At 43.3% G+C, this 22558-nt stretch overlaps 1 protein-coding gene across 5 annotated transcripts in view; it reads left to right on the top strand.

Annotated features, from left to right (window-relative positions):
- REPS2 (RALBP1 associated Eps domain containing 2) overlaps nucleotides 1-22558 on the top strand; it is a 241568-nt gene that overhangs the window by 101835 nt on the left and 117175 nt on the right. For all 5 annotated transcript variants that reach the window (XM_081223252.1, XM_081223250.1, XM_081223251.1 and 2 more), the window contains exons 6-8: nucleotides 12113-12251; nucleotides 17746-17809; nucleotides 19428-19570. In XM_081223252.1, coding sequence (XP_081079378.1) covers nucleotides 12113-12251; nucleotides 17746-17809; nucleotides 19428-19570 — 346 coding nt within the window. The remainder of the gene's footprint in view (nucleotides 1-12112; nucleotides 12252-17745; nucleotides 17810-19427; nucleotides 19571-22558) is intronic.

The raw sequence follows: 22558 nt of genomic DNA, 5'->3' as shown, positions 1-22558 counted from the left end.
AACATGTATTTAACTTAGTTGTGTCCTTTTTCCCCTCATTCTCACTCAATCTCAATTTCTTGCCATGCCCCCCTACCCTGCCCCGTAGGTACTTATGGCCAGAGATGGGTACTGTCTGCTCCTTTGGTCCTTTTGGTGTGGTTCTAAATAGCAAAGACCGTGTCATGGGTGGTGAAAGAAATGAATACCCCCACGCTCTGTGTGTGGGTTGGTTTTTTTTTTTTTTTCAGTAGGGCCTCAGGCCTTTCCCCCTTACTTTGGAATCTTTCCCCTCGCCCCTTTTCTGCGAGCTCTGACTTTGCCCCCTGTGAAGCTCCCCGCGTCTCCTCCAGCACCGGGCCACTTCCACTAGTCCTCAGGTTGCAGGCCGACTACGTGCCGTTCTCCCGAGTGGCTGGAGCCCAAATACCGCCTTGTGATGATCTCCCTCCTCACTAGGCGGCAGCCAAAGCGCTCGAAGATTTTGGTTGCTTGTTTCAGATTCTGCAGTAAACACCACGCTGTTATTTTATTGAATCATGGGCTGTGAGCTTTCAAATACTGTTGTTCTTTAGAGCAATTAAAATTTTTTTTTAAATGTAAAAAATTCAAAAGATACAAAAGGCTACAGAGAGAAAAGTATCCTTCCCACTCTTTCTCCCAGCCATCCAGTTCCCCATCCCAAGGCACTTGACATGACCCATTTCTTTTGTATCATTAGAGGATTATTTTATGCAAATACAAGTGAATATAGGTATTCTTATGTAATTATATATAATATATGCAAAATATATAGTTCCACTTTTTTTACATGTGTGGTAGCGTACTATACATCTGTTGTGCACTTTGCATTTTTTTCCTTATCAATAAGCTTTAATAACAGTCTGTAAGAGTACATAGAGTATGTCCTCATCTTTTCGGTTTTGTCGAATGCATAGTATTTCCTTGTGTACGTCTGCCAGAAACCATGTAACCAGTCCCCTCTGATCAATAGCTAGGACTTGCAATCACAGTGTTTGTATATATGTAGGAATAGTTCCTAGAAATGGAATAATAGGGTGAAATGGCTACACATTTTAAATTTTTGGTAGAGATTTTCAAATTGGAGGCGGTGCCCATTTACACACTTATTAACAAATGTATGAAAGTGTGTATTTTCTCATACCCATGCAAACGCAGTGTGCTAAGAAACTTAGGGATCTTGGCAAATCTGATAAGTGAAAAATGAAATCTTGGTGTAGTTTTAATTACCACTTCTTTTGTGTGGTCGAGAGGAGGTCCTGGGCCCCTGATGCCCTTAGAGGAGGTTAGGGACCCCACTTCTTTTTCATTCTGGAGTGCCCCAGGCCCAGTGGCACTGATTTCTTGTTTCTACCTTTATGGCAGTAAAGTTGAGTTAGCTTATGGCTAGAGATTAGGGCTGGGAAAATTTTCTGTTTTAGGGATGGTAAATGTCAACACAGAGTGTGTGTGTGTGTGTGTGTGTGTGTGTGTGTGTGTGTACCTCTCAGCATTGCTCAGACAACTAAATTCTCTTCCTCTGACTGAAATGGAAGGGTGAGGGGAAAGCTGGGAGGAGGAGGAGGGAGGGAGGGACACCAGGGAGGGAGGGAGAGGGTATATGTGTGTTTGTGTGTAACAGGAAGAACTGGTTGATAAAATTTGTTGGAATGCACGTGACTTGTTCTCGGTTTGACATCTTGTTTTACCAGATTCACTCCCTATTTGATTTGAAACCCTAGATGGAGTTTGGTCATCTCCTAAGGGGTGAAAGGTTGATGTGTTCTGCTTCCCCAAATCTACCTAGAACACACAGATATCCCAGTGGTCACTGTTATTACCACAAAGAGGTCCTATTTTTCATAGCATCCAGCCTCTTTTTCCTACTTATTTCCTTCATCTACTTATAATTCTTTTTCAGATTTTTTATCCCTTATTTTTGAAACGTTTTATTGAATGATACTGAAATTTACTTTTCTCAGTCTAAATCTTTTGTAGTTGTCGCTTATGGTATTCCCCAGGTGGTCCCCATGTACCTACACTTCTTAATGATTAAAGTGATGGCAGTCACCTGGTTTCTTCACTGGGAGACACTTCTACGTGAAAGGCAAAAATGTTCTGTGTTATGAGATGAGAATAGTGAAGAGATACTGGATCGTTGAAAGAAATGTGACTCTAGGATATAAGAGGAGGGTGTCTGGGATAGAGATTGAAGGATGTTTATGGGACAAAGATATTGATTGAGTAAATATCATGACTGATTGGGGTGCCGCCTTTAAGGCCTTTCAGAATCCATGCTTAGAGGCGGTGGGGAATGTAAGAATGGTAGGCTGGTACACATTAGGATTCTAGCATCCATATGGTTAGACAGGTTGGTTAGATGATAGCAAATAAGCACATTTTATTTGTGGGGTCAGTGTTGCTTTTCCACCCCAGCTGTGAGCATTTCATTAAAGGCTTATGGTGTCCAGAACTTTCCTGCTAGTAGCTAGGGCCCACACTGATTTGGTAGACAGGGTGCCTCTGAATTAGCCTCTTGGATATAACTGAAAACACCCAGTTGAACTCCTGGTGTCAGAGAGTACTTTGTAAAGCTGGAAGGGAGTGTGGTGTTTGTTTCCTAGGACCCTTTGGTCTCATTAGATAGTGTGGTGTGAACAGGAAAGGCTCCCTTACAGGGGCACCATTTTACCCCTAAGCTCATCAGTATCCCCCGATCTCAGGGCAGCAGGCGGTGTCATGCTCCTGATCATGTGTCCCAGCAAGAGTCACTACCGACAGAGTGCTTCTCTGGACCCCATGCTGTGCCGGCCTCTTCACTAGTCTGTGCCCTTTCGTCCTCCCAGCAGTCTTGATTGCAGGGTAGACTGCCTGCCAGATTGTGTTCTTGACTCATCCATTGGGAAGTACTTACTAAGTGGCCTCTGTGGGTCAGCCGCCATGCCAGCGTGCCCTGAGGATGACAAACATGGTCCCTGCTGTCGAGGAGCAGTCGAGCAGGGGAGATGGATGGGAATCACGTGATCCTGCCTCTGCATGTATAATGGAAAACTAACAATTGCCCTGAAGGCAAGAGAGCAGTTGGATAGCATATAACAGAGAAATCGGCCCTGGGGCTGGAAAGTGAAGGGAGGCTTCCCTGAAGAAGTGATGCTGGACTAAGCTGTGAAGGAGGACTTGGAGGGATGGTGCTGGGACGTGACGAGAGGGGTGTCTCACGCCCCAGGAAAAGTCTGGACAAAGGGCATGCTTCAGTGTTGAGACCAGAATCTACTCTGACTAGCTGAAGCAAATAGGGATTTATAATAAGCAGTGTGGAGAGCCTGCCAACTCTTTGGAAGGACTGAAAATTCAGACTGTGTTCTGAGATTGCAGGAGCAATTCCCAAACCCCACAGCAGAACTGGTGGCTAAGGAAGCCGCGCCTCTGCCGCGAGCAGAGCTGTGGAATGGGGCAACTGCTGCCCTAGCTTTCGCCCTGGTGCCCCACCTGCATGACTAAGGCTGGCAAAGTGAACGCTCTGTTCCCTGCCTCTTTCACCATGCGACTCGGTTCTTCATCTGTTTTCTGTGGGCATGTTTAGTGGAACCTGACTCCAGTGTGGCATTCTAGCAGCAGAGGTGTTCAGAAGGTGTAGCCTTTATGTAGCCGTTGTCTGCAGTGCAGGGCGTTATGCTAAGAGGGGGTGGAGCCCGTGTCTAGTGAGCCCTTGTGCCCTGTGTAGCATGGAGTACTGGAAGAGGGCTGGTGTGGCTGGAGCCTGGAGTCGTGGGGAGGTGAGGCTGGAGAGGTAGGTGGGGAACTGTTGGCTCAGAAGTGAAGTAAGTGACCGTCCCAGATTTGAACCCAAACCTGTCTGCCTCCAGAACCTGCACTCTTTTTTTTTTTTTTTCTTTTTTCCGGTACGCGGGCCTCTCACTGCTGTGGCCTCTCCCGTTGCGGAGCACAGGCTCCAGACGCGCAGCCTCAGCGGCCATGGCTCACGGGCCCAGCCGCTCCGCGGCATGTGGGATCTTCCCGGACCGGGGCACGAACCCGTGTCCCCTGCATCGGCAGGCGGACTCTCAACCACTGCGCCACCAGGGAAGCCCCAGAACCCGCACTAATGTTGCGCCTCCAGTCTGTAGCCTCACTCTCTAAAGCATTCCGTGGATTCAGCCTGAGTTCTTGGTGCATCTGTTTCCCATCTGACCTCAGGCTGCCTTGAGTGTTAAGGGGAGGACAGTGGGGAAGAGACAGGCAGCCTTGACCTCATCAGCAAGGATGGGACTGGCACGTTAGTGTAATAGCACCGGAAGCCCGCAGCCTCATCCAATGCTCTTCTAACTGCTGATTTCTTGCTTTCTCCTGCTCTTCCCCTCTAAGCGGAGAGCAAAATCCTGACAATCGTAAAGGAAAAATGCCCTTCTGAGCAGGAGATCTTGGCTCCTGGTGGAAGAATTGGAGACAGTGATTACTCATAAGCATTTCTTTTGTTAATCAAAATAGTGTTAGTGCCACATACTAAAATAACAGCGCAGTGATTTAATATCTGTATTGTATGGCTCTCTACAGGATGCTTTCCTGATGCGAAAACATGCCAGATGCTTATAAGCAAAAGTTATGTGAGAAATAAGATGGTGCTCTGTCTGTATGATTTAATAGTTCACTGGCCAAAATCTGCAACTAAACTAGGTAATGGAGCGGGAAGTGGAAGTATGGGATATTTGTATCCTCAACTCAGATCCTCAATCCGCAGAATTGCGACAGTGTTTTAGGCATTACAGTGAGGTTAGTTCTTAAAAGGAAATGGTGCTAAAGGGTGGATGGATGGATAAGAGGGAGAACCACGGAGCTCGCTGAGTGAATATACACTCTGGACTCCGTTCGTGTTCTGACTCTACCATTTACTAGGTGTGTGGTCTTGGTTAAGTCACTTCCCTTCCCTAATCCTCAGTTTCCTGTTCTGCAAAATGGGACTAATGGGACCTACTTTGCAGGGTTGTTGTGAAGATGAAAGTAGATCCTGTGTATTAGGTGCTTACAGTGTCTGGCACGTAATGAATACATGTTATCTGACATTCTCTGATGTCTGTGGTGATCATCTAAAAAATTGAGTTTATCATAATAAGCGGCAACTGTGCATTGCTCATTAGACTCAGAGATTCCTATAGTCTGGGCTTCAGCCTTCTAAGCTGTTGAGATTAGATCCCTAAGTAAGTTTGGCAGTATGTGATTAAAGGCATCTTTGTGAATTTATTTCCACGAAGAAACTGGTAAAGTTGAATTGCTTTGTTAGGATTTAATTGTAACTAACTTTGCTACAGGTAAAAACAGAAGTTATTTATTTCAACTTCCAGCGAATCTATAATATTTTAAAAGAAAAAGAAAAAAAAAAGTTTTTTCTTCCCCCTCTGATTTTATAGGTAAGGGAGAGGGCCCAGCCTTTACACTGTTGGGTGACAGTTGTTTGGTAAGTGCATCTAAACTTCAGCTCCAGTCATTACCATTCTGTCTATGAATCAGAATTGACAGCTTGTCCCATCATTTGTTTATTTTATTTGTTCACTTATTCGCCAAACGTCTTTTGAGTGTTTCCCATGTGATAGGCACTTTTCTAGGCTCTGGGGCATAGCTGTTATCAGAATAGACAAAATTTCCTGTCCTCATGGGCCTTAACGTTAGAATGAGAGTGAGGTGGGAAACAGTATAAATGAGGCTATAGAGTATGATATGGAACAGTCGAATGTGAAAAACAAAATTGCAGAGCTCCACCTCCTTCTTTAGCTCCTTTCTTCATTCCTCATTTCCCAGTTTTTCCCAGTTTTACCACAGCCCTCTTTTCTCTTTACTCTGTACTTCCTCCCTGAGAATCTCCTATCAAACTCATATTAACCAAGCATAGAAAGACAGCTGTAAAGATGCATCCACATGCTGTCCCTGAAGATAGTCTTCGTGAGCAATCAAATTAGAAAGCTTTTTGGGCTCAGAGCGGTCTCAGGTCATTAGGTGGTCAGATTACAAAAGGAAGATGGCTTCATGCTTCGTCTTCAGTGCAGGAGTGGCTGTGCTGTTGGCTCTAGGCAGGTGTGCCTTTCCTTTGGGCCTCGCTTGAAAGGTAGGTTGGTTGGAGTAACAGCCGCTCTAACAAATACGCCCGCATTTTAATGACTTCCCACAGCAGGTCTGCTTCTCACTCATCTCACAGATTGGCAGGCAGCTTTCCCCCACATGGTGATTCAGGCGACAGGGCTGCTTCTGTCCTGTGGCTGTGCCGCCCCTTCTCAGTGGGCTGATGGGGACAAGCATAGAGGAGGACCATGGGGTGCTAGCCCTGCCTGGCAGTGGTGCAGGTCACTTGCGCTCCCACTGCATTGGCTGAAACTCAGTTGCATGACTGTGGCTAATTGCAGGAAGGGCTGGAAAATGTCATTACTGGCTGGGCAGCCACTCGGTGACACCCGTACACCAGGCATGTAGGGCGTGAGTGGTCAGAGGACAACCACCATAAGCCCACATAGAAGCACGGCTACCATTTGCTTCCCTGACTCTTCTTTTTTCTCTGCCCCATGACGGATCAATCCCGGGATCTTTCTGTAGGCAGCTTAATTGTCACGTGGGCTATGGTCTAGTCTCACCAGCCTGTGAGCCAGTCTTCCCCTTTAGGGTGGTTGAGTTTTCTCATATCTTTGCTCATGAGATCATGCTTTGATCAGTGGTCGCAGTATGGTGTTCTTATTTCTAAAAGGTCGTTGGCAGGGGCGGTATCCTCACAGAGTCACTGTGGGCTTGCTAGGAGGTTTTCCTCCCCCAGACAGTTTATTTGCTAAGCCACCAAAAGGATGTTGTTCTAACAAAGATCATCGCACCCTCAGGTGAAATGGCTGGACTCTAAGGCAGCATTGACAGGAGGCCTCCAGGGTGGGGTTATATTCTAAACAGAAATGTTCTGTGGTTGAAACAATACACACCCCCTTCTTAAGTTCTCCCTGACAGTGCCTCCTTGCAATTCATATTTTTCATCTATGTTTGATTTTAAGATACTTCAGGGGTAAATGTCACCTTTTGGGATTTTATTAATAGTATTACTTTTTAATGAGTCTTTTGAAGTCTCTTTCATTATAAACAGCCTGTATTCCCCAGAGATAACAAGTTACAGTGCCAGATATTTGCATTTCACTTGAAACAAAACCAAGGGTTTGAATGTTTTAAATATAAGCAAATCTAATTCTCCTGTGTCTAGAGAAACTGTATAATGAACCATATGTATGAGGCTTAAGCACACAGATGCGGACGATTCTCTCTCTGTCTCTCTTTTTCTCTCTCTCTCTCCCTCCTTTTATATTTTCTTAAAAACACTGGTAGAGCTCAAAATTGGCACCAAGTAGCAAAAATCTCCACCCAGCCAAGCAAACCACTACAGCTGGAGTGGAACTGGGGCGCCTCTTGGGTGCACGTGGAGGTGGGGCTCTTCCTGGTTCCGGCTTCTCCTCGGAAGCCCAAGGCTCCATCGTTCCCCCGCCCCCATCTCTCAGTGCCTCCAGTCTTTGCAATTAGACATTCTCTCTTAGATGACCGATTTCAGGTCTTTGTTACGGTTGCCTTTTGGGTTCATTTGGAGGAGATGTCCCCCTAGCTGCTGCCAGAGAGGTCTCAAGCCACCATCCCGCTGCTGGAATGGGCCTTCATCTGGTGGGGGCCCTATGGCTTTTTTCTCTTACTCCCCTCATAGCCCTCCCTACCTCTGGGCCACCTTGACCTCTGGCCGGGGTTGCCGATATGGCCTTAATTGGTCTTCCGACCTTTAGTCTTCCCTTCCACTCTCCTCACTGAAGTGATCTTTCTGCAGCTCACAACTGATTATTTCATTGGCCTGTGTCATACTTACCTGTGGCTCCCGATTGTCTTCTAGATACAGTTTAAAGCCCTTAACCTGCTGTACCTGAACCTTCATGGTCTGGACCAGGGGTCCCCACCCCTTGAGCTGTGGACCGGTAGCGGTCCGAGGCCTGTTAGGAACCGGGCCGCACAGCAGGGGGTAAGTGGCGGGCTCGGGAGCGAAGCTTCGTCTGCCGCTCCCCACCGCTCCCCATCGCTCGCATTACCGCCTGAACCATCCTCTTCCCGCCCCACGCCCCTGGTCCATGGAAAAATTGTCTTCCACGAAACTGGTCCCTGTGCCAAAAAGGTTGAGGACCGCTGGTCTGGACCGTCTTGAGGCAACTCCACTCGCATCTCCTCTGCCCTGGCAGCCCATTCTATCTGTATGTAGCTCAACCAAGCTGCTTTCAGGAGATGGCTATTTTCTGGCATTTTAAGGTGTCTTTGCAAATGCTGTTCCTTTTGCTTGCCTTGCCCTGCACGTTTTGTAGCATTGCTTCTCAGACTTGAGTGTGCTTTGTATCATCTAGAGGGCTTGTTAAATCCCAGATGCCTGAGCCTCACTCCCAGACTTGATTCACTAGGTGTGGGGTAGGGCCTGGGCTTCTGTATTTCTGACGAGTCCCCAGGTGGTGCAGATGCGGGCGGTCGGTGGACCGACTCCCAGCCGCGGAGCTCCGGGGTTCCCTGTCTCACCACAGCTCACACCTCACTGTTTTGCGATTGTCCGTCTTTCTCCCTCACTGGACTCTAGGCTTCCTGGGAAAAATAATGTGTTTGACCATCAGAGTATCCCTAGTGACTAGTGTCTGGGATGTTGGTGTTGTTGAATAAGTGTCTGTGAATGAATGAATGAATGAATGAATGAGCAGGTCAGTGTTTCTGCTGCAAAGTTCACATCGTTTGGCTTCTTGTAGTATAGATCAGCTTTCTTTTGGAATATTTCGGCTTCAGGGGATGTGGAATGTGATCCGCCCCTTCCACCTGTCTCTGAAATCACGCACTTAATGAATAAGGACCTTGAAACTTCTCCATAGAGATCAGACCATGGGACCGACAGGGACGTCTGTTGATAGATCTCAAACTTTAAAATATGAAATGGGGACTTCCCTGGTGGTGCAGTCGATAAGACTCTGCGCTCCCAGTGCAGGGGGCCTGGGTTCCATCCCCAGTCAGGGAACTGGATCCCACATGCATGCCGCAACTAAGGAGCCTGCCTGCCGCAACTAAGACCTGGTGCAACCAAATAAATAAATATTAAAAAAAAATCAAGTTAGTCTTAAAAAAAAATAAAATATGAAATGGACTCATAGGCTTTCTTTCATTACGCGCAGCATAGACTAGTGTTTTTGCATCTCTTTCAACATAAGACATACCCCTGAAGTTGTTAGAGCCCGTCAGTAGGTGGCCCCCAGCCGACTTTTGTAGTGTCTTTGCTGAGCCTGCTAGGGGCAGCGTGCAGAATGAAGGCTTAGATGATATGGTTCTCGCCCTCCAGATCGAAACCTGAATGAAGATATTTAACAAACAGCACTTTAAATGTTCAAACTGTGTGATACTTAGCATACTTATAATAAGGATTCATATTTTCTAAGATGCTCAAATTACTTGGTTTATCAAATCAATTCAAAACATGCAGTGAGAAGCAAGGGGAAAGAGACGGGGGTAGGTTAAGATTGTTTCGTGCAGGCTGGTAGAAGGGCCACGCCAGGTACGGGTTGCCTGGTGTTCACATGCCCTCTGTCATTGTTGGAAGGCACTTTTTTTTTTTTTTTTTTTTTTTTTTTGTGCGGTATGCGGGCCTCTCACTGCCGTGGCCTCTCCCACTGCGGAGCACAGGCTCCGGACGCGCAGGCCCAGCGGCCATGGCTCACGGGCCCAGCTGCTCCGCGGCATATGGGATCCTCCCAGACCGGGGCACGAACCCGCATCCCCTGCATCGGCAGGCGGACTCTCAACCACTGCGCCACCAGGGAGGCCCTGGAAGGCACTTTTTAAAAAAAATTTTATTTATTTTTGACAGCATTGGGTCTTTGTCGCTGCGTTTGGGCTTTCTCTAGTTGTGGCGAGTGGGAGCTAGTCTGTTGTGGTGCGCGGGCTTCTCACTGCAGTGGCTTCTCGTGTTGCGGAGCTCGGGCTCTAGGTGTGCGGGCTTCAGTAGTTGTGGCACGTGGGCTCAGTAGTTGTGGCTTGCAGGCTCTAGAGCGCAGGCTCAGTAGTTGTGGCACACGGGCTTAGTTGCTCCGCGGCATATGGGATCTTCCCGGACCAGGGCTCGAACCCACGTCCCCTGCATTGGCAGGCGTATTCTCAACCACTGTGCCACCAGGGGAGCCCAGATGGGTAGGATTTGAGTGGGCTGGGATCAGAGGAAGGGTGGTCTGGGGAGAAGACGCAAACTTGACCCATGAGGAGAGAGCATGTGGGCTATCAGAAGCCTGCTATGAGTGACCAAGGAGGAGCCTGGATTATAAGGGCCCTAAAAGACAGGTGGAGGAGTGGGGTTTGTTTTATTGGGCAATAGGTCATCCTGAAAGCTTTTAAGCAGAGGAATCAATCACTTTCTCCTGTCCATTTCCGATTCCTGCTGTCAGATTAGACTTGAGACCTGCTAAGAGACCACTGATGCCACTCAGGGGTCAAGTAATGTGGGAGAGGAAATAGGGTGAGCAGATGGTTATGAGATGACACTACCAGCAACGACTGGGTATGGCAGCTTCGGTTCCAGGTGGGAAGGAGAGTGCATTTTAGGGGAGTAGAAGCTTCCGTGTCAGCGCCAGGGAATGCAGCAGCCAATACCTAGCATGGAGATTTTGGCAACAGATTAAAAAAGAGTGGGCACTTATTTGCTGACTGCAGGGGTTCAGTGAAGGATATGGGCATGTCCCTTCAGCTCTCTGAGCCTCGGTTTCCTCATCTGGGAAAAGGATACTAATACCTGCTGTGTCTACCTCTCAAATGTTTGAGGTGCTCGGGTGAGATGGGGTGTATGAAATGCTTTGTAAATTTCAAAACACTATGAATTTAAGGCATTAACTACTGGATAGTGACTTTCAGGGCATTTAAAAACGGTTTGATTTAGATTCAGTGGAAACTCATCTAGTACGCAAACTTCAAAGATGGCATCTCAAGGTCATATCACAGCTCAAACTTTTTACAGAGTTGTTTCTTCTCTGAATGGCATCAGAGGAGAGCCAAGTGGTCCTGGGAAGAGTTACTTCCAGAATGTGGTGTGTGTTTGTTGGGGAGGTTGAGGCAGGGGCAGAGATGGTCTGTTGTCTTTTCTGGGGATAGTGAGTAGAATACCCTCCTAATGATTAATTCCTTGGTAGTGTGTTCATTCAGAAGCAGGCACCTTGATGGGTATTAGTAGTAATACCTCTCCCCTTCTTTCCTAGTCTCCTTTTGTCTCAGGCTCACCCTCCTTGTGTTCACCTTTTAGTTCCATGAAGGTGGCCCCTGGCAAGTAGCACCTTAGCCTTAGGGTAGATGGGAGGGATGCAACAAAGCCCTGTGCTGCTCCTTCCAGAATCACCATTTTTGCTTCTTTCCCCATTGCTTAGCAGAGCTCTTTTCTCCTGCACTACTACTCCGGTTCTCTGTATCCTTAAATTCTCATATTTGGCTTGCATGCCCCCTAGTGGCAGGTCGGATGCACCCCTTGTTACCCTGTTTGTTGTGGTACCATGACAGCCCATCTTTGCGCTCAGCTCTATTACTAAGTAGAACCCCCAGTTCACAAATGTGGAAGGAGAGGTTTGGTGATCCTGACTTGCCACTCAGGTGGGACCTGGGGACGTGGGACTTGATTCGGAGCTTTTGATTCCCAGATTTATACAACGGGAATGCCTCAGAAAGAAAGATGGTGTGGTTATAGCTGTTCTAGATTTTTAAAAAATGGTTTAAAAAGAATCTAGATTATCTTACTATCTACTCAACTAATTTAAAAAGGGTCAAAATGTGGTGAGTATTTGAAGAAAAGAATGATTGTATTTTTTTCCCCTTCATCACATTGGAAAATCTTTCATCACTCACCCAAGTGTTCAATATTTCATCCTCAGTCCTGTTAACAACTTTGGGAAATACAAAAGAAAGGTATAAAGCATGATGTCTGACCTTCAGAAGTTTACATTCCCATTAAATTCTACTCACAAGGTGTTTAAATTCATCCCCTTGAGGAAAAAAATAATTATAATGCTTGGGTTTAATATTTCTACTTGGTTTCACAAAAGACAGATTCTGTGAGCATCTGCTTATTGATTTCTTTTTAAAGTCCTTTTCAGTGGAGAGAGAACTGCAGGATAACAACAGTAGTTACCCAGACGAACCCTGGAGGATAACGGAGGAGCAGCGAGAGTATTATGTCAACCAGTTCCGGTCCCTTCAGCCTGATCCGAGTTCCTTCATTTCAGGTAACAAAGTCTGGTGGGTGAGAACACGGGTCCCAGCTCACTGTCTCACATAAATAACAGCGCCCATCTTGAGAAATAGTCCACACAAAATGAGTACAACAACCTTCTATGATTTTAGTTTGTTTTTCTCTGAGGTTGAATGTCTCATCAACTATAAACCATGCAGAAAAACACTTGGCAATGATATTGGGAAAGTTATGTTTCCATTTCAAAGGGGGGTTAAATGGGAATTTGGTGCATCCTGGTTCAGATCCTGTGCCTTATTAGCTGGAGCAGTTCCTGAAATGAGTGTCGCACCTTTAATTGCATACTCATTATGTCGATGTTACAGCAAGGACATAGTGTAGCATCCCAAAGAGTTGCTGTCACAGGTCTCCTTATGTTATATACACCTTAGAGTTCAAGTTCATGTTTGTTTTCTTTGGCTGCAGTCTTTCTCCTCTGGTTTTTCTGAGAGAAAATATGGGAGGAAAATTGGCCAGCATTTTTATGTCCACATGTTAGTTCTTCTGGGTTATCTTCAGAAATACATATTCCTATTGAGTTCTCATGCAAAATTCAAGCTGAGAGGAACTGATTTAATTCCCATGTGCCTACATTTCACCTGGCTGAAGACTAAACAAACAGTGAAATAGTAGAGTCTGGAAGATAAATTCATAAAACTTTCTTTTTATACTTCAATTGTGAAGAATAACAATATGTCCTTGATAATTGTAACCTGACATATCGCAGTGTGGACTAAGATTAATGTTCTCTAGTGAAATAAGGTACGTAGTTGAAATATACCTGTATAAACGCAGATATTTTCTGGTTGGTGGTAATGGCTTTGTTTGAAGGCGGAATATTGTAGATACAAAAAATTAACGTTGACAGCATGATTTTTAAAAAAAGCAGAAACCCAGATTGCATTTATTGACCACTTGCTATCTTTACCCACTGCTTAAGTGAGTTTTTTCACAATGTATGCAGATATTTAGCCAAATACAAGTAGGTAGCTGTTAGGAATGTTTTTATTTTCTTTTAACCTTTTCATTTTGCAGAATTTCAAATACAGACACAACTGAAGTGGCTAGTATAACAAACTCCTCTGTACCTGTCACTCATCTCTCACAATTTGGTTTTATTTATACCCTCTCTGAGCCTAGATGGTTTTGAAGCAATTACCAGACTATTTCATTTGAAAATATTTCAGGATGTATCTGTAAAGATAAGGCCTCTTTTAAAAACATAACCACAACTCATTAGCACATTAAAAAAAACCCCACAGATTACTTAATATCAAGTCTTGTTCAGATTTCCCCAATTGTCTCACAAATGCCTTTTTAAAAAGTTTAGTTTGATCAAGTTCAGGAGAGGTTCATACATTGCAATTAGTTGATGTCCCTTTTTAGAAAGCATCTTTATTTAGATGTAATTTACATACCCTAAATTCACCCATTTAAAGTGTACAATTCAATGTTTTTAGTGTAGTATAGTCACAATCTAGATTTAGAGCACCTCCCCCCAATAAACTACCTACTTATTAGCATTTCTTCCCCATTCCTGCTCTCCCCACCCCCCAGCCCTAGGTTACCATTAAACTACTTTCTCTCTCTATAGAGTTGCCTGTTCTGGGCTGTTCATATAAATGAAATTGTATAATAAGTGTTTTTTGGTGTTTGACCTCTTTCACTTAGCATAATGTTTTTAAGGTTCATCCATGTTGCGGTATGTACCAGAGCTTCATTCCTTTTTATGGATGAATATCATTCCATTGTATGGATAGACCACATTTTATTTATCTGTTCATCAGTTAATTGACTTTTGGGTTGTTTTGGCTGTTAAGAATAATGCTGCTGTGAACATTTGTGTACAAGTTTTTGTGTAGATGTATGTTTTTATTTCTCTTGGATATATACCTAGGAGTGGAATTGCTGGATCATAGGATAACTCTGTATTTAACCATTTGAGGACTAGTCAGACTGTTTTCCAAAGTGGCTGCACCATTTTACATTGCCACCAGTAGTGTCTTACTCCACATCCTTGCCAACACTTGTTTTTATCTCTTGATTGTAGCCGTCCTAGTGGATGTGAAGTGGTATCTCTTTCTGGATGAAGAATGACATTGAGCATCTCTTCATGCTCTTACTGTCCATTTGTATATCTTCTTTGGAGAAATGCCTATTCAGATACTTTGCCATTTTTAAAAAAAAATCGTTGAGTGGAAAGAGTTCTCTGTGTATTCTAGACACAGGTTCCTTATCAGACATATGATTTGTAAATATTTTTTCCCCAATCTGTGGCTTGTCCTTTTATTTTCCTAATGGTATCTTGCAAAGCAAAAAAGTTTAATTTTGATGTTCAGTTTATTTTTTCTTTTGTTGCTTGTGCTTTTGGTGTCATATCTAAGAAACCATTGCTTAATCCAAGGTCATATTAGTTTTGTTTTATTATTATTATTTTTGGCCGCGCGTGTGGCTTGTGGGATCTTAGTTCTCAGATCAGGAATTGAACCCGGGCCCTGGCAGTGAAAGCACAGAGTCCTAACCACTGGACTGCCAGGGAATTCCCTATATTACAGTCTTATTTCTTACATTTAGTTCTTTCGTCCAATTTGAGCTAATTTTTGCATATGATATGTGGTAGGGGTTCAAATTCATTCTTTTGCATGTGAATATCTAGTTGTCCCAGCACCATTTGTTGAAAAAACTATTCTTTCCCCCATTTAATTGTTTTAGGTTCCTTGTCAGAATTCAACTGACTGTAAGTGTGAGGGTTTATTTCTTTACCAATTCTATTTCACTGATTTCTATGTCTAGCCTAATGCCAATATCACACTGTCTTGATTTTTTTTTTTTTGCGGTACGCGGGCCTCTCACTGTTGTGGCCTCTCCCATTGCGGAGCGCAGGCCCAGTGGCCATGGCTCACGGACCCAGCTGCTCTGCGGCATGTGGGATCTTCCCGGACCGGGGCACGAACCCGTGTCCCCTGCATTGGCAGGCGGACTCTCAACCACTGCGCCACCAGGGAAGCCCCTGTCTTGATTATTATAGTAAGTTTTTGAAATTGGATAGTGAGAGTTCTCCAACTTTGTGCTTTTCAGTTTTATTTGTTTTGATTTCAATTTTTAGGGATTGTGTTCTTAAAATTTAATTTTTTACTTATATAAAATATTAACACAGTCCTAAAGTTGAGTCTACAAAACAAGCTACATTCAAAGAAGTCTAGTTCCTGCCCCTAGCTCCTCTACCCTGTTCCTTCCTTGTTCCTATAGGTAAACATCTTGTTTAATGGCTTATTTGTCTGTTTTTAAAAATAGAAGCAAATATGTGTATGCGCATATCTCTCTCTATGTGTGTGTGTGTTCTTATCTCCATATTGTCTTAGATAAGTGGTAGCATACTACTTATTCTTTCCTCCACCTTGCTTTTTTTCATTTAACAATATATTCTGGTGATTAGTCGTATGTAGAGATATTTCTCGTTTCCCCTTATAGGTTGTGTGAATGTGCGATCATTTATTCAGCCAATTCTTTATTGGGATTACTTCTAGTCCTTTGCTATTACAAGTATTTCTCTTGTAAATAGCCTTCTGCATATGTCTTTTTATATTTTTGTTAGTGTATCCTTGGATAATTTGGAAGTGGGATTACTGGGTCAAATGTGATTTTGCAAAACACCCCTTCTTTGGGGTTGTGCCATTTTGTCACCCCACCAGCATTGTATGAGGTGCCTGTTTTCCCATAGTCTTGTTATCAAAACACATTTTTGAACTTTTGTATTTTTCCCATCTGATAGTCAAGAAATCATGTCTTTGTGTGGCCTTAACTTACAGATGTCTCATGAACAAGGTTGAACTTTTTTTTTCAATATGATTAAGAGTCAGTTGCATCTATTTCTTTAAACTCTCATAGCTCAATCCATTTTTACAGTGGGTTACTGGTCTTTATTTTTTTAAAAAGATCTGTATATATTGGATGTATTAACATTCAGTCACTGATGGATCAATGCTGTGGGTAGCTGTAGTTTACTGGGCTGAGAGACCCCTTGTAAGAAAATGTCTGGATTCATGGTTTTGATCTTTGACTGCTGACCGCTTTTAAGCCTCCCTTCTACCTCTTCTGCCCCACATGTGGCTCTCAGGTGGATCTGAAAATGGCTGGAGAGAGCAAGGAAAGGAGGCTTGTTTGGGGTTTCTTTGTTGCTTGGGGGTGGGGCTGGGGCGAGGGTTCCAGCTCCCCGTTTGACCTGTCAGCACCGAAGGAGGGAGCACTCGGACTTGCTCAAGTGCTCCTTCTCTGACCTCGTTAGCCATCATCTTCCCTGTGGGCGCCACCCAACCACTCTGGGACACCGTGGGCCAACAGTCTCTCTCTACTGTGTGAAGGCCAGGCCAGGTCTCTAGCTGTGGGTTTGAGCCTATTATACTTTGAAGAAAGGCGATCAGGAGGGAAAAAGAAGAATGAAATTAGGGGAGAATGCCTTTCTATGTATAAAATAGCTGGCAAATGGGCTTTCAAGACATTTCTGACAAATGTTTGGCAAAGGAAGGAGGCTGCATGGATGGCCAACAGTCCTGTGTCAGCATTATTTCCAGGATGCTCTTGGGGAGAAGGCTCATTCGTTTATAGGGTACTTTGTCTTTGATCCTTCATCTATCAAAGGAAAATAAGTCTGCCTTAGGGTCCACTATAATCCTTTGTTTCAAGGCCAGTTAGAAGTCTCCTGATGGCTAAGGAAAGACTTTTGACTTTATCAGTTTAGAATAGAGTTTAGGGCTTTGATTTGAGTGTTCTTTGTATTAGACTTGAGGCTTTTGAATTGTGAAACTGTTTTCAGAGCAGAAAGCATAAAAATTTCAATCTCAATAAGGATTGGGTCTAAACATTTTAAGTGCAATTGGGACTTGAAGCTACATAACATGTAAAATGGAATGATTACCTGATTTCCATTGATATTGGTAAATTTGCAATGAATAAAGAAAGTAGCAAGAGGTTCCTGGATACGATTCTTGAAGAGCCACCAAGAGATCTTAAATCTCACTGAAACGCTTTCCCAAGATGTCTGTCTTATCTCTAGTATGATGAGATTAATGGTGTTAGTTTTTCTTCTTTTTGCTGTTTCCTACCATGATCGTGTATTACTTTTGCATCCGTTCATTAAAAGTGCTCGACAGATTTTTACTTTGATAATTTTGATAGTTATCTTTTGAGTTTTTAGTAAATTTTGCAGATTTTTGGAAATGCGAAGAAGGAATTCATATAATTTTCATGTCATAATAAGTATTAGGTCGTTAGTTCTTTTGCCCTGTTCTAATTTACATACTCTTTTAAAAGCCGTTTGTATGTTGCTTTTTAGCCACACAATTCGTAGTTGCTTTGATGAATAATTGTTATATTTGTGGTTATATGGTAGGAATTGCTGAATGAAAGAAATGGTGATTCGTTTACATATAAATATAAAAGCTGCTCTAGATAAGTAATTCATGATTTATTTAAACAATGGCTCTTGACAGGTTCTGTGGCCAAGAACTTCTTCACCAAATCAAAGCTTTCCATTCCAGAACTCTCCTATATATGGTAAGTACAGTTAATGCCTCATAGTATCATACTGTTATCCATAGCCATCCCTTAGCTCCTACTTTTGCATTTTAAAAATCTAATCTTTTGAATTTTTTAAAATACAGACTAAGAGAATGAAAAGAACTTAGATTATTGTTGCTGTGAGGATTAAGTAAGTTATATGGAAAGCACAATGAATAGTGTCTGGCACATACTATGCACTGCTTTAGCTCTTACTTAAAAAGCAATTTGCTAATTATTATCCTCACCTAGACGCCTTTTCAGTCTAAGCAGTTGTGTGAACATATGAGAATTTCCATCTTGTGTGTTTTATTTTCAGATTTTTCTACTTGATGTGGTGTAAGTGACCAGAGAACCTTGAAAAGCTATTCTTTATAATATTTTATGAGGCCGGGCGAACAGAAGTTCCACAGATATTTTGGAATTAAGTTAAATTTGACTCTTCTCGCTGCCTCTGAGCTTCGTAAATTTGGCTGGTGTTTATCAGCTGGGCCCTGGTTCAGACTTGCACATGTGGCGTGCCTGGTGCTTTGGTGCTTTGCTGCTGTGCCGGCTCCATCACCAGCTCCAGAAGGGCTGTGCTGGTTGGTCCAGCTGGCTCTGTTTGCGTTTATGAAAATGCTCCGTACCTCTGTAAACTCCCAGCTGCGTGTGGGCTCTTCTTCCTCAAGACTGGGTGGGAGACCACCCTGTGATAAATATATAATTAAAGTATTGTATTTATGTAAAACTTTTTTTCATGAGGATTTACAAAAATTATAATAGAGTTTAAAATTGCTTGTCATGTTTTGTGCATCATATTGGAAAACTATTCCACTGGCACTTGTGAATGCCACTGTATCCTGAGCTGAATTTCGGTTTTTCGGCAATATATTCTAGCATTTAAAAAAAAAAAGGCAAGCCTTATTAGGCTTTAAAGCTAGGAAAAAAGAGAAACTATCATTTTGTAAAGAATACAGTCTGTTTTGGCAGAATTCCCAGTCCTAACATTATCAGCATGAGGGTTTCTATCTTTTTGTTGAGACATATCCATGTAAGCTTTGTGGGATTCTCTCCACCCAGTGTTTGAAACAGTTCCCTGGCTCCTCACGTTGGGGAGCTGGTGCTTTCTGAATATTCAAGGGGGACAAGGATGTGAAGGGTCCAAAGGAAAGTTCCGGAGCTTACCTTCCGTGGTTTTTCTTTCAAATAGAAAGAACCCCCTTTCTACTATGATTGTATATGCCTTCTCGCTCTGCATGTCCTAACACAAGCGTACTCGTCTCTGTACACCTAAGAGACTGGTTGAGCTTCTGGGGTCTTAGTTACTTTGGCAGATAGGCCTCTGCTTTTCAGTGGGAAACAAGGGCTGAAGCAAAGATAAGCCTTTTCAAGCCTCTCCCTTTCTTCTTTTCTATCTCATCTGATTCCAGCCTTCCCTAGTTGCTAGTTTTATCTGAAAACATAGTTCAACCAGTATTTACTGAGCTTACTTGTGTTTTCCCAGGAGGGAGTTCTCAAAGTTTTGATACAACATTCGCAGCTTGAAAAGTTCAAGGTTTTTCTTTAAAGCTGAGAAATGAAGTGCTTGTATCTGAGCCCCGTGTTAGGCGCTCATAACATCTGCTATCCTTAGGGAACTGAGCGATGCTGACTGCGATGGAGCCCTGAGCCTGCCGGAGTTCTGTGCTGCGTTTCATCTCATTGTGGCCCGGAAGAACGGCTACCCACTGCCTGAGGGCCTGCCTCCAACTCTGCAGCCGGAGTACCTGCAAGCAGGTAATGCCTCATCATAAATCCTAAACCTTAGGTGTTTCCTTCCAGACCTTAGAAGAGAGTTTTGTTCCTTAAGGTGTTGTCCAGACACTTTGAGGACTCCTTTGTATATATAGTTACTGTTCATTAACTGGTATTAGACTCTCACAACTTATAATGTGAGTCATAGGGATGATCTAGCAAATGTGAGTCATCTTTTATCTCCATTCTAGTACTGTCTGGATGGATTTGAACCAAAGTCACTTAACCCTTTCATGAAAATTGTGGACCAGGCAACTACTGAATCCCCAGCTGATAAAAAATTAAGAGGAAGATCTTCCTGTAGAGCCAATGCTGACTTGACATCTTTAGGCCCATCCCGGTATCCCCGAGTGGCCTTGGGCAACGGAATGGACTAGGAGTCTTGTACCTAATGAAAAAGTTTAAAAATTATGTGCAGTGAAATGTATGAAAGGCTCCGATCTTAAATGTACACTTGATTTTTAAAATATGTATCCACCCATGTAACTGCAATCAGATATAGAACATTCTAGCATGCCAGAAAGTTAGAATAGATCTCTCTTTGTCTTTCTCATTAATAAAACAGTTAATCCCCAAATCCTTTGGATAGGAAAGAGTCATGGTGAGTCCAACCTTTGTATTAACTTCTTTGGAAGATTGAAAAAATGAATAGTGTCTCTTGCCCTTTCAAAGGCAGTCGGCTGATTTCTGATGTGAATTCTGTTATTCACAGAAGTATAGCCTCCATCGAAAGGGTCCAGAAATAGCTGGTGCTTTCAACAGCCTTTCTCACTTTTTAGAGAGGGCCTGTAAAACATGAGAGCTTAGTCATTGATGATTATTGGCAGGAGGGAACCAGTGTCTAAAGAAAATGTGATTAGTCCTGAACAGATCATAAATTTCTTGGTTAGATCTGGAAAGGCCTTAGATTATCTTGTCTTGTCCCCTCCTCATAACTGGCACTAGATTCAAAGTACCCAATGACTTATCTAAGTCCGTCTTCGGGTCTCTGACTCTTAAATAAAAAGTCTGTCGTTCTGTGTTCGGTAGTGATGGGGTGGAGGCTCAACCAAAAGGAAGAGACTAAGTATGTGGCTGGTGCCAGGGACCGGTGAACATGTTGGGGGAAGCATGACCCATTCTGGGATCTTGCCCAGAGGCCCTCAGAAAATGTACAAAGGGGAGGGTTCAGAGAGCAAAAGCTATTACTTGTTTCAGAGCTTGGACTTTGCTAATAGCAGCTGCTTTCTGACTCCAGCGGGCCGTAACTCCAGCATGTTCCCCTTCCTTACAGGCTGGGGGAGACCCTCAGGGGTCCCTAGGAACTAGTTTGCAGTTGGGCAGCATGACACACTGCTGTGTTTCCTCTTTAGTGTGTCTCTCTGTGTCCCTGTCTCTGTCTCGCTCTCTCTCCTCCCTCTCTTTCCTGTTTGGGGTCTTGAGGAATGCTGTTTCTTTGTTCTTATGTGGTGTGGCTATGGAACCTAGGCTGGGTGTCATGACTCCTTATTTGAGGAGTCACTTTGTAGGTGTTCAGGTGTTTCACGGCCTGTTTCAAAAGTCACTGATGTAATTTTTAAAGGTCTGAAAGCCCTGAGCAAAAAGTGTATTGACAAAAGAGAAATAGCCTCTTGATTCCTTTACTGCTGCAAATGGCTGCTTTTACCTTGCTTACGCAGTACAGGGGAGTCTAAAAAATAGAGCCTCAGTCAAGAGCATCTCCCTTCATTTTGAATGAAGTCCCCTCTCATTTCTTAATGGCCTTTTATGGAGCATGCATTTATATAGAAACAACTGAAGAAGAATCCATCATATACCCTTCAATTAAACAAAAATTGCATATCATTTCCAGAGTTTGTGGGATTAATCTTAAATAATAATTAAATAGTTTTAACAGAAATCATGAGAGACCTCATAAAACCCCATCAAACTTAGTGATAGTATATTTTAGGCAAACCCTAAGGGTTTAGTAGTTAACTTTTAAATGGTTTATCACCCTTGTTTATTTTTGTATTTGGTTCAAGAAAATGGCCAGAACTCTTTGGGTCTTCTCTGTGCTTTTTCATTTTTTTTTAGAAATTTATTTATTTTATTTATTTTATTTTTGGCTGTGTTGGGTCTTTGTTGCTGTGAGCGGGCTTTCTCTAGTTGAGGCGAACAGGCTTCTCATTGTGGTGGCTTCTCTTGTTGTGGAGCACGGGCTCTAGGCACGCGTGCTTCAGTAGTTGTGGCTCGCGGGCTCAGTAGTTGTGGCTCGCAGGCTCTAGCGTGCAGGCTCAGTAGTTGTGGTGCAAGGGCTTAGTTGCTCTGCGGCATGTGGGATCTTCCTGGACCAGGGCTCGAACCCATGTCCCCTGTGTTGGCAGGTGATTCTTAACCACTGTGCCACCAGGGAAGTCCCTGCCAATCCATTTTTAACATTTGATTCAAAAAAATGTTTTTAAATATGGCATTAAAATTTTGATTTCTTAATAGCTGGTCTTGACAAATTTGATTTGTAGCTTCTGTTTACTGTCTACCACAGTCTGCTTTTCCTCTTTGGAATATTGATAGTTTTCCTGGTTGTTGAGACATTTTTTACTTACTTTGTGACAAAAGTGGTGAAACAGAATCTGTTTCTAAGAAATAGTGTGAGTGTTCAGTGTTAGCTTACCAGGTAGCCTGGTTTTTCTTACGCTGATCCACTCAGCTACCCAGCTAACAGCTGCTGTCACTATACTATGTTGGAAGAAACCCATAATGTGATTATTTCATTGTTATAAATCAGGAAGAACTTGTGCTCTTATTTTTGTTATTCCTGCTAACCAAAAGAAATGAGTATTTCATAAAGCTTTCTTCGGCACATATCATTGTAAGATCTTGTCTATTTACTTCCAGTAGTAATAGCTAAAATGAAGTATTTCCTCAGTTAGTGTTTATGGTATTCAAACTATCACCATAGTTACTGCCATTTTAAAATGCTGCTAGTAGCTTAGTTAAAACTGAAGTATT

Source organism: Mesoplodon bidens (genome assembly GCF_964165515.1).
Source record: "Mesoplodon bidens genome assembly, chromosome: X".
In the NCBI taxonomy this organism is placed as follows: domain Eukaryota; kingdom Metazoa; phylum Chordata; class Mammalia; order Artiodactyla; family Ziphiidae; genus Mesoplodon; species Mesoplodon bidens.
This window is presented reverse-complemented; position numbering and strand designations above follow the sequence as displayed.